The sequence below is a fragment of the Macrobrachium nipponense genome, chromosome 31, assembly GCF_015104395.2.
Source record: "Macrobrachium nipponense isolate FS-2020 chromosome 31, ASM1510439v2, whole genome shotgun sequence".
Classification (NCBI taxonomy): domain Eukaryota; kingdom Metazoa; phylum Arthropoda; class Malacostraca; order Decapoda; family Palaemonidae; genus Macrobrachium; species Macrobrachium nipponense.
Window position 1 is genome coordinate 49,371,961 of NC_061093.1, and position 13,211 is coordinate 49,385,171.

At 42.3% G+C, this 13,211-nt stretch overlaps 1 protein-coding gene across 8 annotated transcripts in view; it reads right to left on the bottom strand.

Moving 5' to 3' along the window:
* LOC135206953 (histone-lysine N-methyltransferase 2C-like) overlaps positions 1 to 13,211 on the bottom strand; it is a 307,132-nt gene that overhangs the window by 207,657 nt on the left and 86,264 nt on the right. For all 8 annotated transcript variants that reach the window (XM_064238492.1, XM_064238498.1, XM_064238497.1 and 5 more), the window contains exon 6: positions 7,860 to 7,996. In XM_064238492.1, the coding sequence (XP_064094562.1) occupies positions 7,860 to 7,996 (137 nt within the window). The remainder of the gene's footprint in view (positions 1 to 7,859; positions 7,997 to 13,211) is intronic.

Sequence of the window (13,211 nt, forward strand, 5' to 3'; positions counted from 1 at the left end):
GTTTCTTGACGTCCTGGGATAATGACAGGGAGAACGTCAAATCCTGAGAACGACGACTCCAATTCCGATGAAGAAAGAATTGGAGCGGTCTCAGGTGCAACCTTCCTAGGGAAACGAATTGCTCCAGCGAGGAGAGCGTCCCCAGCAGACTCATCCACATCCCTCACTGTGCATACTTCTTTCCCTAAGAAGGTTGTTACTCTCTCGAATCCTCGGGCTATCCTTTCCTGAGAGGGAAAAGCCCGAAAACTCAGAGAGTTCATCTGTATCCCGAGATACACACACTCTTGCTCGGGAATTAGTGACGACTTCTTGAAATTGACGAGAAGTCCCAACGCCTTCGTCAATTCTAAAGTTACTTGTAAGTCCTTCAAACAACGATCTTCTGAATTGGCCCTTATTAGCCAATCGTCGAGGTACATGGATATCCTCACCCCTTTCAAATGAAGCCATTGAGCCACATTCCTCAAATTCCCGTGAACACTTGAGGGGCCGTCGAGAGGCCGAAACACAGAGCCCTGAACTGAAAAATTTTTCCCCCCATCATGAATCTGAGAAACTTCCTCGAGGAAGGATGGATCGGTACGTGGAAGTAAGCGTCCTGTAAATCCAAGGAAACCATCCAGTCCCCTGGACGAAGTGCTGCCAGCACTGATGAAGGCGTTTCCATCGTGAACTTCTTCTTTTCTATGAAGAAGTTCAGGGCGCTTACGTCCAACACCGGTCTCCATCCCCCTGAGGACTTCGGAACTAGGAAAAGGCGGTTGTAGAAGCCCGATGAATGATGGTCTGTCACTAGTTCGATAGCCCCCTTCTCCAGCATCTGATCTACTGCTAGATGGAGAGCTTGATTCATGATGGGGGTCTCTGTACCTGGCCGTCAGTTCCCTTGGGATGGTCGTCAAGGGAGGTCTTTCGACGAAAGGGATGAGGTACCTCTCCTCAAAATAGAAAAGGGTCCAAGGATCCGCCCCTTTTTGGGCCCAGACTTCTGCAAACTCTAAGAGTCTGGCGCCCACCGTTGTTTGAAGGACTTGCAAGTTATTTGGGGGCTTTAACAGACTTGGCGAAAGTCTTACCCCTTCTTGAAGGTCTACGACCTCTAATCGTAGAGGTTCTTGATGAAGACGCCCCTCGAAAGGGTTCTCGAACACTTGCCTTTTCCTTCTTAGCCTTGGTAGGGAAGGAAGGGCGAGGTTTTTCTTGCCGACTGTGCCAAAAGGTCCTGGGTGGCTTTAGCCGAAAGTGATCTCGAAATGTCCTGCACTCGATGTTTTAGGGTAACAACTGAGCAGACAGAGGAGCAAACAGCAAAGAAAACCTCTGGGCATGGGAGACAGACTTCGTTAAGAAGGAACAATAAACAGACCTCTTCTTCACGATCCCGGCCCCATACAGGGAGGCGATTTCACTCGCCCCGTCTCTTACCGACTTGTCCATACAAGACAAAACACACATGAGATCTTCTGGCGAAAATGACTCTGGCACTTCAATTTTCTTGGCTAGGACCCCCAACGACCAATCAAGGAAGTTAAATACTTCTAGCACTCTAAACATGCCTTTTAGCATGTGATCCAATTCATTCATTGCCCAAGTCGTCTTAGCAGAGTTAAGGGCAGTTCTCCTTGTCGAATCTACCAGCGCCGAAAAATCCGAATCAGCCGAAGACGGTAGACCCAATCCTAAGGACTCTCCTGTTTCGTACCAGAAACCAGCGCGTCCTGATAACTTCGAAGGAGGAAAAGCGAACATCGTTTTCCCCGCTTCTTCTTTGGAAGCCATCCAGGAACCAAAACTCCTCAGTGCCTTCTTCATTGAAAGAGTTGGCTTCATCCTCACACAAGAACAACTCTTCGCTGTCTTCGCCGTTGAAAAAAGTGAGTGAGGAGAAGGAGGAGCCGTAGGAGTAAGGGAATCCCCAAAAACTTGTAAAAGTAGCTCTGTAAGCTTTTGTAAGAAGACACAGCAGCAGAAGTGTTCGGTTCCTCATCCGAACCTTCTAGGACGTCTTGTCGAGGCGAGCGCGGAAGATCTTAGGTGACGAAGGGATCCTAGTAGGAGTTGAGCGAGAGGTTGGAGAACGCCCTCTCTTAGAAGAGTTCACATCCACTGGAGAACGATGAGAAGATCTGGGTTGTCTACGATGAGACTCCCTCTTCGAGGTAGACGGAATCTCAGCCGAAGGAGAGGGTAGGGGCTCCTAGGGTCCGAGAATCCTCGGAAACATCCACAGGGCGCTTACGAGGAGGCGAGCGCCTACTAGACTCTTTGCGCCTATCCTGAGGCGAGCGGCTGCTAGGAGAAGAGCGCCTATCGAGAGCAGAGCGCTTGCGCGGCTCTCCATACCTGTCCAGTTGCGTACGATCAACAGAAGTTCGACTGGAAGGCGAAATGCGCCTACTAGGAGAAGGCTGCTTGCGAGACTCTTGACGTCTAACAAGAGGGTAACATTCAGGAGAAGGGCGCTTCCAAAGCTACGAGCGCCTACCTGGAGAAGGGCGCTTCCGAGATTCCTGGTGCCTACCAAGAGACAAACGGTCAGGAGTAGTGCGCCTAGAAGCGGGAGAGCGCCTACACGGAGAAGGGCGCTTGAAAGACTCTTGTTGTCTGCCCCGAGGAGAATAATCAAGAGTATGACGCCTTAAAAGAGACGAGCGCCTACTAGGAGATCGATGTGCAGTGGCTCTTGGCGCCTACCTTGCGGGGAGCGGCTAACAGCAGGCCGTCTATCATGCACACGACTCCTACCAGACTCTTGATGCCTGTCAGGAGAGAAGTCACGATCCGACACTCGAGGAGAGTGACATCTGGAAGAAGAACGCCTACTTGTATAAGGGCGCCTTCTAGGATCTTGAGGCTGCTGAGGAGAAGTCTCACGCGAGGGAGTTGAAGAAATAGCGTGATGAGCAGGTGCAGTGCACTTACCGGAAGCGGGAATCCAATCTGGAGAAAAAACTTCTTTCTCCATAGAGCGTCCTACCGATGTTTGGCGCCTTGAAGTCGAAAGAGAGCCAGGCGAGCGAGAGGCGCTCACGCGAGCCCCTACCTTCATACGAAACCTCCCCATATGAAGGAGAACGCCTAAAAAGAGGAGAACGATCCTCTGAAGAGCGGCGCCTAGATCTCTTGATCGGAAGAGAAACGTCCTTCTTCCTACGTGATCTAACTGCTAGAGAGTCTGCTAGCGCCGTGATCTGAGCTTGAAGTCCCGCGAGTACTCTCGTAGGAGAATCTTGTTGTTTTCTTCCTCGGAAGCAGCGCCGAGCGCGAGCGCGAGAAGAACGATCACAGGATTTCTTGGGTTTCTTCGCCTCCACCGACGATTCTTCCAGGAAAACCTCCGGACTAGAAGCCAAAGGACTGCAGGGAGCCTTCCAAGCCCTCTTCAACGGGCGCGACGCATCTGGGAGTTCCAACCTCTCTTCGGAGAGGGAGAAGACGAAGAGGAGAAGCATTGGCGTAGGAGCTCCTTCTTGTAGCAATCCAAGGCAGCCTGGGAGCGTACTTCAGGATCTGCCGAGGGGACGCCTGACCGGTGGGGGTTCTCCCTAGCCCTCTTGCGGCTTTCGACTTTCCTACTCCACTGGAACTGGGAGTCTGGAAGAGGTCTAGGCCTAGAGGCACTAAGGAGCCAGTCAGACGCACCCTCAACACTGGGGACACTGCACTGATCACTAACACTCTCCTTACCTTCCAACTGAAGAATCTTCTGATCCATAGAAAGAAGAAAGTCGCTCTTCAGAGCTGCCGCCTCTCGGCTTCGGTGCGGGGAGCAGGGGCTACAACTTGGGAAGAAGGTTCTAATTCTACGTTAGTATTAGGATCCACATCCAACTCACTCATTCTAGATCTACTAGAACTTCTAGAGGAAGCCTTACGCACTCTATCACGTTCCAACTTCCTAACATAAGAAGAGAGAGCCTTATATTCTTCTTCATTCAATCCCTTACATTCACTACAAGGGTTAGCAAAAGAACATTCATTCCCCCTGCATTTCATGCAAACCGTGTGAGGGTCTACCGAAGCTTTCGGCAACCTCACCTTACATCCTTCATTCACGCAAACCCTAAACAAAACCGAAGTTTTAACTACTGAATCTAGGTCAGACATCGTTAAAGAAAATCCAAATCAAAATCAAACTGGTCCACAATCAGCGTATGCCAAGCCAAACAAAGCGAATACGTCACCAAAAGAAGTCCAAATTAACTCCAGGCAAGCGAGAATCGAAAAACTATCGAGAGGAACCGACAACAGTTGTTATCGTTCCCGCGACAGAGAAAAATCTGACAAGCAAACGGGAGTGGTTCGTACATCCGCCACCCAGCGGCGGGTAAGGTAGACCACCTGACCTACCTGTCGCGTGTGCCGCGAGATTTGAAATTCTGTTGGGAACGTCGGAGACTATAGCTAAGTATATATCTGTCAGGGAAGTTCATGTACAAAAACATGATTTACTGTAAAGATTACAGCACCCAACTATAATATTAATGTATAAACAGCAAAATACAGCAATAAAAATCTAGTTTTGTCTTTTGTTTACGTTTAGAATCAGCTGATGGACGTTTATTACCGAAAGAATTATTTTGGAAAACAATTTAGTTGCCAAAAGAAATGAATTTATTAATGGAATTATTATTATCATTAACTTTGTACATAATAGTTTATGGTATTATGATTCAGTAATTCATATTTTACGAGAGAGAGAGAGAGAGAGAGAGAGAGTGAGAGAGGAGAGAGAGAGAGAGAGAGAGACGAGAGAGAGTGAGAGAGAGAGGAGAGAGACGAGAGGATGAGAGGAGAGAGAGAGAGAGAGAGGAGAGAGATGGAGAGGAGAGAGAAGAGAGAGAGAGCAGCTTTGGGATGAGGAGTAAACACTGTTGAATAGCTTGAGAGACCAGCTTAGGACGAACGTACTGATACTAGCTTAGCTCGATAAGTACATAATGAAATCTGTATTTGAAATATTTTTATGGTGATAAGAAATGAAACATGGATAGTGATAAGATATTCACTTGTATACTGTTATAATGTATAATCATTGAGTCAACTATAAAAGTTGTATTGAAGCAAGTTTCGTAAATCACAGAAAGAATAAAGACCTTTTTGTTCTTTTCTTCACGATAAATAATAGATCAGTATTATAGTTTTTTCTGCAAGTGATAAAGAAAGAGAAAGAAAGAGAGAGAGAGAGAGAGAGAGAGAGAGAGAGAGAGAGAAGAGAGCGAAGCTTGGGATGAGAGTAACTGTTGAATAGCTGGAGAGACCAGCTTAGGACGAGCGTACTGTTATTAGTTTAGCTCGAGAAATACATAATGAAATTTGTATTTGAAATATTTTTATGGTGGTGATAAGAAATGAAACATGGATATGATAAGATATTCTATTGTATACTGTTTATAATGTGATAATCATTGAGTCAATTATAAAAGTTGATTGAAGCAGTTCGTAAATCACAGAAAGAATAAAAGACCTTTTTGTTTCTTTTTCTTACGATAATAGTAGATCAGTATTATAGTTTTTCTGCAAGTGTGAGAAAAGAAAGAGAGAGAGAGAGAGAGGCTTGATGATGAGTAACTGTTGAATAGCTTGAGAGACCAGCTTAGGACGAGCGTACTCTTACTAGTTTAGCTTGAGAAATACATAATGAAATTTGTATTTGAAATATTTTTATGGTGATAAGAAATAAAACATGGATAGTGATAAGATATTCTCTTGTATACTGTTATAATGTGATAATCATTGAGTCAACTATAAAAGTTGTATTGAAGCCAGTTTCGTAAATCACAGAAAGAATAAAGACCTTTTTGTTCTTTTATTACGATAATAATAATAGATCAGTATTATAGTTTTTTTTCTGCAAGTGAAAAAAAGAGAGAGAGAGAGAGAGAGAGAGAGAGAGAGAGAGAGGAGAGAGAGAGCGAGAGAGAGAGAGAGAGAGAAAAAAAAAAAATTTGCTATTTACATTCATAGTATTTGAACATTTGTAAATGAGTGTATCCTAAAAATCATTTAGTTATGAAAAGAAGAAGAAAACACAGTAATTAGTGAATCTTGCTCTATGATAAAATTCGCGATTTTGTTAATTTTCCGGGATATACGTAGTATTTGGGCTCCACAAAAAAGTAAGTGATTTATGACAGAATAATTTAGAGGATACTTGTAAAAATACATCGGTAGTTTGTTGAACGGTGTAACCACTATCATATTGTGTACGAACGAGACTAGGTTTGGTGACGTCACGGTGGTCATACGTATTTTTTTCGTGAATGAATATACATTTATGATTAAAAAAAATAGTTACTGTACTGCTTAGAGTACCATACTGTAATATTAATGTAATCACATCAAACTAAAGTAATCGTTGCATGCTGTAAAAATATAGTGTATTTTTGTCTTTTGAAAAATGCATTCCCCAAGGAATTATTCCTTGAAGAAGCTTTTTTATTATGAAGATATGCCAATAATATATAAGATATGCATTTTATTATGAATATAATTATGACAATAATACATAAGGTAAAATGGTTTTATTACGTTTAAGCTTCGCCGCCGATCGCAAACAACAATACGATAATCTATGACAATTATCGTTAGTATGACTGCCGTGTTTGATTACGTTATACCAAAATAATAAAGAAGTTCGAATTGAAAATTAATGTTTTCCTAAATGTTATTACTACTGTAATTACAATAATACTATTAACGTTTCTAAAAGGTTAAGAATGACAAAGGTGCTGTTAAGTGTAACTCAATGTTTACATTTCTGCTGGCCGCTCAACTACAAGTTGATGTCAATGATGTGGGATTATTCCATGAATAGGCTACATATTATGAAGACATGCCAATAATATATAAGGTGAGAATGGTTTTATTACCTTTAATGTCAGTTAATATTTAATATCATAATGTGAATCTGTTCATGCATTTGTTGGTTATCGGAACCGGACGAGGCGTAGCCTACCAGGGATTCATACCAGTGATAGGTATAGATTGAGAAGTGGTCCAAGGAAAACCCGTGATTAACTGAATCCGTGATTGCTGATCCGTGACTAAGCGAGGCCCCACTGTATTGACTTACTATTAGGCTAACTAGGGAATGTAGGTTAAATGTGTTAAAGTACACTATTTTAAAGAAAATTTTACATTATGAAGTTATAAAATGATGAAGTTAGAATATATGAGTAAATAAAATGATAAAAAGCATTGTCAGACCTTTACCAAGTAGTAGGCTATGTCAGAAACTGGTTCTGTGTGCAATATATGATTGAAAATAAACGCTATTTGTCAAAATGAAGAGAATAACGCATTTAACGACGAATTCGTTTAATGAGTACCTGTGACAGGTTGATAACCTGACCTAATAGCTGTCACAATTTAACCAATTCCCTTCTCTTCCTATACTAACAACCTTAAGCAGAAAGCCCTTCGATAATCCCTACTTTCCCACATCTATTCTCAAGATCACACTTCATATCATTGCAGCCAGCACAAACAGTGTGTATCTCCTAAGAAACCAAAATCCTGCAAACAGAGTAATCATTCTTCAGAATATGAATTCTTAACCTTGATTCCAGTGGAGGCATCCTAGGAAAAATAAATGTACAGTACCATGAAAACACCAAACAGTCATAAAATACCAACAAGCACCTATACACAATGGCAGCAATGAGAATTCTGACAGGAGCTAAAGCATTCAAAACAAAACTGTTGGAGAACAGGTGTGCTAGTAAGTCCTCCAAGTAGCCATTCGATCTTTAGTTGGAATGCTGACTCGCCTATTGGCATGGAGATACAAGCTATCTTTAACAGTAGTTGAGATTCATACCAAATTAAAGCAAACTTTCCTATGTAACACTTACAGACTTGAGGGGACTGGTTAGGCGAAGGTGCAACCCTGTTGCAGCTGGTGCATACATATTCATATGTTCTGTCTGCATTATATTTACTCTGTATCAAGCTCAAGTCTGCATCTGGATCACATCCACTGTGAACATGTCTGTAAAGAAATTATTTCCAATTAATGTCTCCCATATTTCATATTTTTCTGTCATTTTAAAGCTACTAATATGAACAATATTTATAACCCCATGTTCAAATAAGCACAACAAAAACATATGGTCAAAATGGCATGTTAATCCAAAAATATCTATAAGTATACTACAGTATTTACTGTATAAAAATATTTTCCAAAAATAAATGAAAAGATATATGTAAATCAACTTGGTAATAAGGCAAAACTTCAATAAATTGCCTTTCCAAAGATAATGTTCATTTTCACTGCAAAGGGTCTTTGACATGCTGTGGATGATGCTAAAGAATTTGCAACATTACTTCATATCAGCTGCAATGCTTTCCCTTTTATAGTTTTCATCCATTCTCTTTGGTCTATCTTTAAGAAATCCATTCATAAACCTACAAATTTACTGGGCTTCAATTCTTGCCACTTACAACAAATCTTTCAAGCAAGTCCTGTTTTCAATTCTTGCCACTTATAACAACAAATCTTTCAAGCAAGTCCTATTCAAGACTCAAGATATGGCTTAGTGGTTTTGTTGAACTACCACTAGATTCACAGCCAATGTCCCAGTGTTTTTCCGGAATAAAATTCTATCAACGTACCTGACAAGACGACACTTTGTCACAGGGTATCTTACATCCCTACCTAATTTTTTACTGTATTCTGTATGACAAAAGTTGCATAATTCTGGTAATTAGAAGAGTAACACCAACTTCTTGTAGACATCGCCAGCAAACTCAGAAGAATCTCTTTCAAAGGTATAATAACGTAACTTATGAAGTCATTAACTTGCCTCCTTCTCGATGGATGATTGTCGTCTATTCATGAAAAAGTCTCCACTTTTGGCAACAATGAAATACAACCAATACTCCTTGCTTACATTTTGTAGTAGTGGTGGTGGTGGTAGTAGTAGTAATAGTAGTATATAAGATTTATGCCATGAGGTCGAGTGCTAGAATCCTTGCAGAAAAGGGTTTCCACAAGAAATCCGAGAAATTACTTTCTATCACAATTTCTCCATTAAAAAAATTATATACTTAAAAATCAATTAACAAAGTGAAGAAAACTTTGGCAATCATCGTAACTCCTTTGACATTTTTCCTAATATGACAGTGACGATCATTGCAATAAATGGAGCATATATAATGATCTTTCTGCACCTTATGGAAGTCAACAAATGACAAAAACTTGGTAGCCTTGGATGTCCGGGTGTACTCGTTACCCAAAAAATGGCCCTATTATTCATTTACCTGTTCAAGCTTACGTAGGGTTTGCCAAGAGCCTCCTCACTTTTAAACAATTGTGCAAGTCGAATCACAAAAGCTGCCCTGCAACCACAGGGATAGTGACTTATCATAGCCGCCATTCTTGAAGCCTTGACAAGGTACGAATATTCGTTCAAAATTTCAGAGACAGCTGTTTGCTGTCATTACCTTGTGGGAGGAGTCGGTCATCGTCATATGTTTACGTCACGTATAACTTTGAACCCATACATTGGAGTGTTCCACTATTGGCTTCGGCTGCTTTATCTTATTCATATGAATATACTTTTCCCTAATATAAGTAATAATGAATGCTGCTGAAAATTAGGTAGGGATGTAAAGTATACTATGGCCAAGTAATATCTTTGTCAAATGCACAGAAAAATACACCGATACAAAGGCTCTGAATTTCATAGTAATTTATATTAACTATTAAAAATGACAAATTTTTTACCAATTTGTATTTTTCATAACTAACAAACCTGAGGTCTTAACATTAGGATAATACTAGTGCCAAGCTGGAAACCGGTAGGATTAATAAAAAAACTTGTGAGATCCAGGAACTATTGGCATCTGTACCAGGTCACAGGGTATTGTAGTTCCCAGAATGCCCTCGGCGTCTCGTGACCTATCAGTTACTCTTCCAACCCAGTTTAGACTGTCAGAGGGGTGGTTTGAGGTGGGTCTTATCTGTTAAGACCTCATGTTTGTTAGCTATGAAAAATACAAATTGGTTAAAAATTTGTCATTTGTTCATATACAAAACAAACCTTTGGTCTTAACAATAGGATAGCCTCTCTTATTGGTGGAAGGTAAGTCTCTACAACCGACTGGGTGTTTGCCACCTTTACCCATTTCCGAATATAGATGTATTCTAAGACAATGGACTATTAACCTTTGAACCAAAGATATATGAGAATCTATTGGTTTCCCTCTTTGGGTGTTCCATACAATTCCATGGCTTATTTCACTACGGAAGGTGGAGAGATATCCATTCTCTAAACCACTCCTTTCCCTTGTATCTGGATCTATTATCACCCCACTCTCTTCCTATAATCAAGAGGAGTGTGTTGCTACTGAAAAGTATCCTCTACTCTAGATTATCTTTACAGTATGGCTGTCCCCCTCACCTGCATCTAGTCCGTTCCAGCTCACGATGGTACTCTCCCTCTTACTGCCCGTAGGTAAAGGAGTAGTTAGTAAAGTAGTAAAGAAGGAAGACCATTCATCTCATTCATTCTACTTTCATACCTTCATCTTAGACTAGACACAAATTTACCTGCCAGGGGTACCGGATGAGCTATATCACTTGTTGGGCAGCCACCACTGGACCCAAGGAAAAAGTGTCCAAGGATCTATGGGCAACATCTTTTAAATAAAAGGAAGTGAAGGTTGTTTGGCATCGCCAAATACCAGCTTTCAAAATCCTCTCCAAAGACATATTTTTCTTGAATGCCAAAGAAGCACTCAAGCCCCTGATGTCATGAGATCTAGCTCTCTCCAGGCTATCTGACCCTCTGTATCCTGTCATGTATGCATTCCTGATCGTTTCTCTCAGCCAAAACGATATTGTGTTCCTGGACACTTCCTCCTTGTTCCATCCTGTACTTGCAAAAAGCCTTCGGCATCCCGGCCTGAGATGCCATGTTCTTCTTAAGTACGCTCTTAGTACTCTGACAGGGCATAGCAGCATTTCTTCAGGGTCATTGTCCACAAATTCTCTTGGAGAAGGTATGGAAAATGAGTCAAATCTGCCATCCACTATGATGGGTTTTGAGTTTTGGTTACAAATTCTGGGACAAACTCGAAAACCATAGACTTCCAACCTCTCAAATGCTTCATTACATATGACAGACCATGCAGCTCCCCCACCCTTGTGGTTGAGGCTAGAGCCAATAGGAAGACTGCCTTCAGGGTTAAGCTTCTATCTGTGGACTGTCTCAATGGCTTGTATGGGGGTTTTGTAAGGCTACTCAGTACCATGGTCAAATCCCAATCTTGGACTTTTAGTTCCTTCGGGGAACAGGACTGCTCAAAACTGTTCATTAACATAGCCATCTCCCATGAAGAAGAAATGTCCACCCCTTCCATCCACAGAACCGAAGCTAGAGCAGCCCTGTGTCCCTTTACAGCAGATACAGACATAGTATGTCTTTCTGCCCTGAGATATATCAGAAAATCTGCTAACTGTTGAATAGTGGTTCTAAGTGGAGACAAGTTCCCTCTACGACACCAATCACAGTACGCGGACCATTTTCCTTGGTAGACAGATGCCGATGACTTTCTGACATTTCCTGCCATCTGTGTTGCTGCTTTCTGAGAAAAGCCTCTTGCTCGCAGGAGATACTTGACAGTTTCCACCCCTGAAGTGAAAGGGACTGCGCCGACTGATGGTACCTCTCCACGAGTGGTTGACACAGTAGGTTGTTCCATGGAGGCAACACTCTCGGCACGTCTATTAGGAGTTCCAACAGGTCCGGAAACCATTCTGCCTTCTGCCATAATGGAGCTACCAAAGTCATCTTGAAGTTCTGAGACCGCATTACCTTGTTCAGAACCTGACGGATTAGGCAAAATGGAGGAAATCCGTACATGTCCAGATTGTCCAATGGGTGTTGTAGCGCATCTTCTGCTACTGCCTCTGTGTCTGGGACTACTGAACAATACACTTCCAACTTCTTGTTGTACCTGGTTGAGAATAGGTCTATGATCGGCCTTTCCCACAAGATGAACATTCTGTCCACCACTTCCTGATGCAAGGACCACTCCGTTCCTAGAATCTAGTCCCTGCGGCTCAATTTGTCAGCCACTATGTTTCTTTTTCCTGGAATATATCTGGCTCTGATGTTTACTAAATTCTCTAGAGCCCACTGATGAAGTTGAACTGTCATCAGGTGTAACTGTCGAGATACTAGGCCTCCTTGCTTGTTTACGTAAGCTCTTACTGTGGCGTTGTCCGACATCAATACCACGGAATTCCTGTAGTGCCAGAAACGTTGTTTTTAAGTCCAACACGTTTCTATGGAGTTCTCTGTCCTTGCAATTCCACTTTTCTGAAATCATCAGGTCCTCCATGTGGGTGCCCCAACCTTCGAGTGACGCATCCGAGAACAGCAAGAGGTCCAGAGAGGGTTGCTGAAGGGGAACTCCCACTGACAGATTGTTGTCCTGCATCCACCACAGTAGGTCTTTTCTCACCTCTGTCAACAAGGGAACTTGCTCGTATGGGTGATCTACCGTTGGCGACCATAACTCCTTCATCCTCCATTGCAATGATCGAAGGTGTAGTCTCCCGTGTGGCACCAGCTTCTCCAAGGAACTTAGATTCCTGGGACTACTTGCCATAGTTTTGCTGGCTGACTTTGCTTTTCCAGAAAGGCATTCACCACTTGTTTGTATTTCTCTACCCTCTGGTCTACTGGGAACATTTTGGCTTTTACTGTGTCTATAATCATACCCAGGTACACCAGCCACTGACTTGGATCCAACTTTCACTTCTCCTGATTTATCACAATGTCTAGGCTGGGACAAAACTGCAGAAGGGTATCTCGGTCCCAAAGTAATTTTTCTCTGGACTTTGCTACCACCAGCCAGTCGTCTAGCTATCTTATTAGCCTGATCCCCTGAGCATGCGCCCATGTCGACACGAGAGTGAATACTCTTGTAAAAACTTGAGGGGACATCGTCAATCCGAAGCACGAGACTCAGAATTGGAAATTTTTCTCTGCAAGACTGAAGCGGAGAAATTTCCTGGAAGACTGATGGACTGGGATCTGAAAGTATGCATCCTTCAAGACTATTGTCAGCATAAAGTCCTTGTCCCTGACTGCTGCTAGAACTGTCTTCGGGGTCTCCATTCTGAATCTGGTTTTCCTTATTAACAGATTCAAGGTTTACAGATCTATCACTGTCCTCCAATCTCTGTTGGCTTT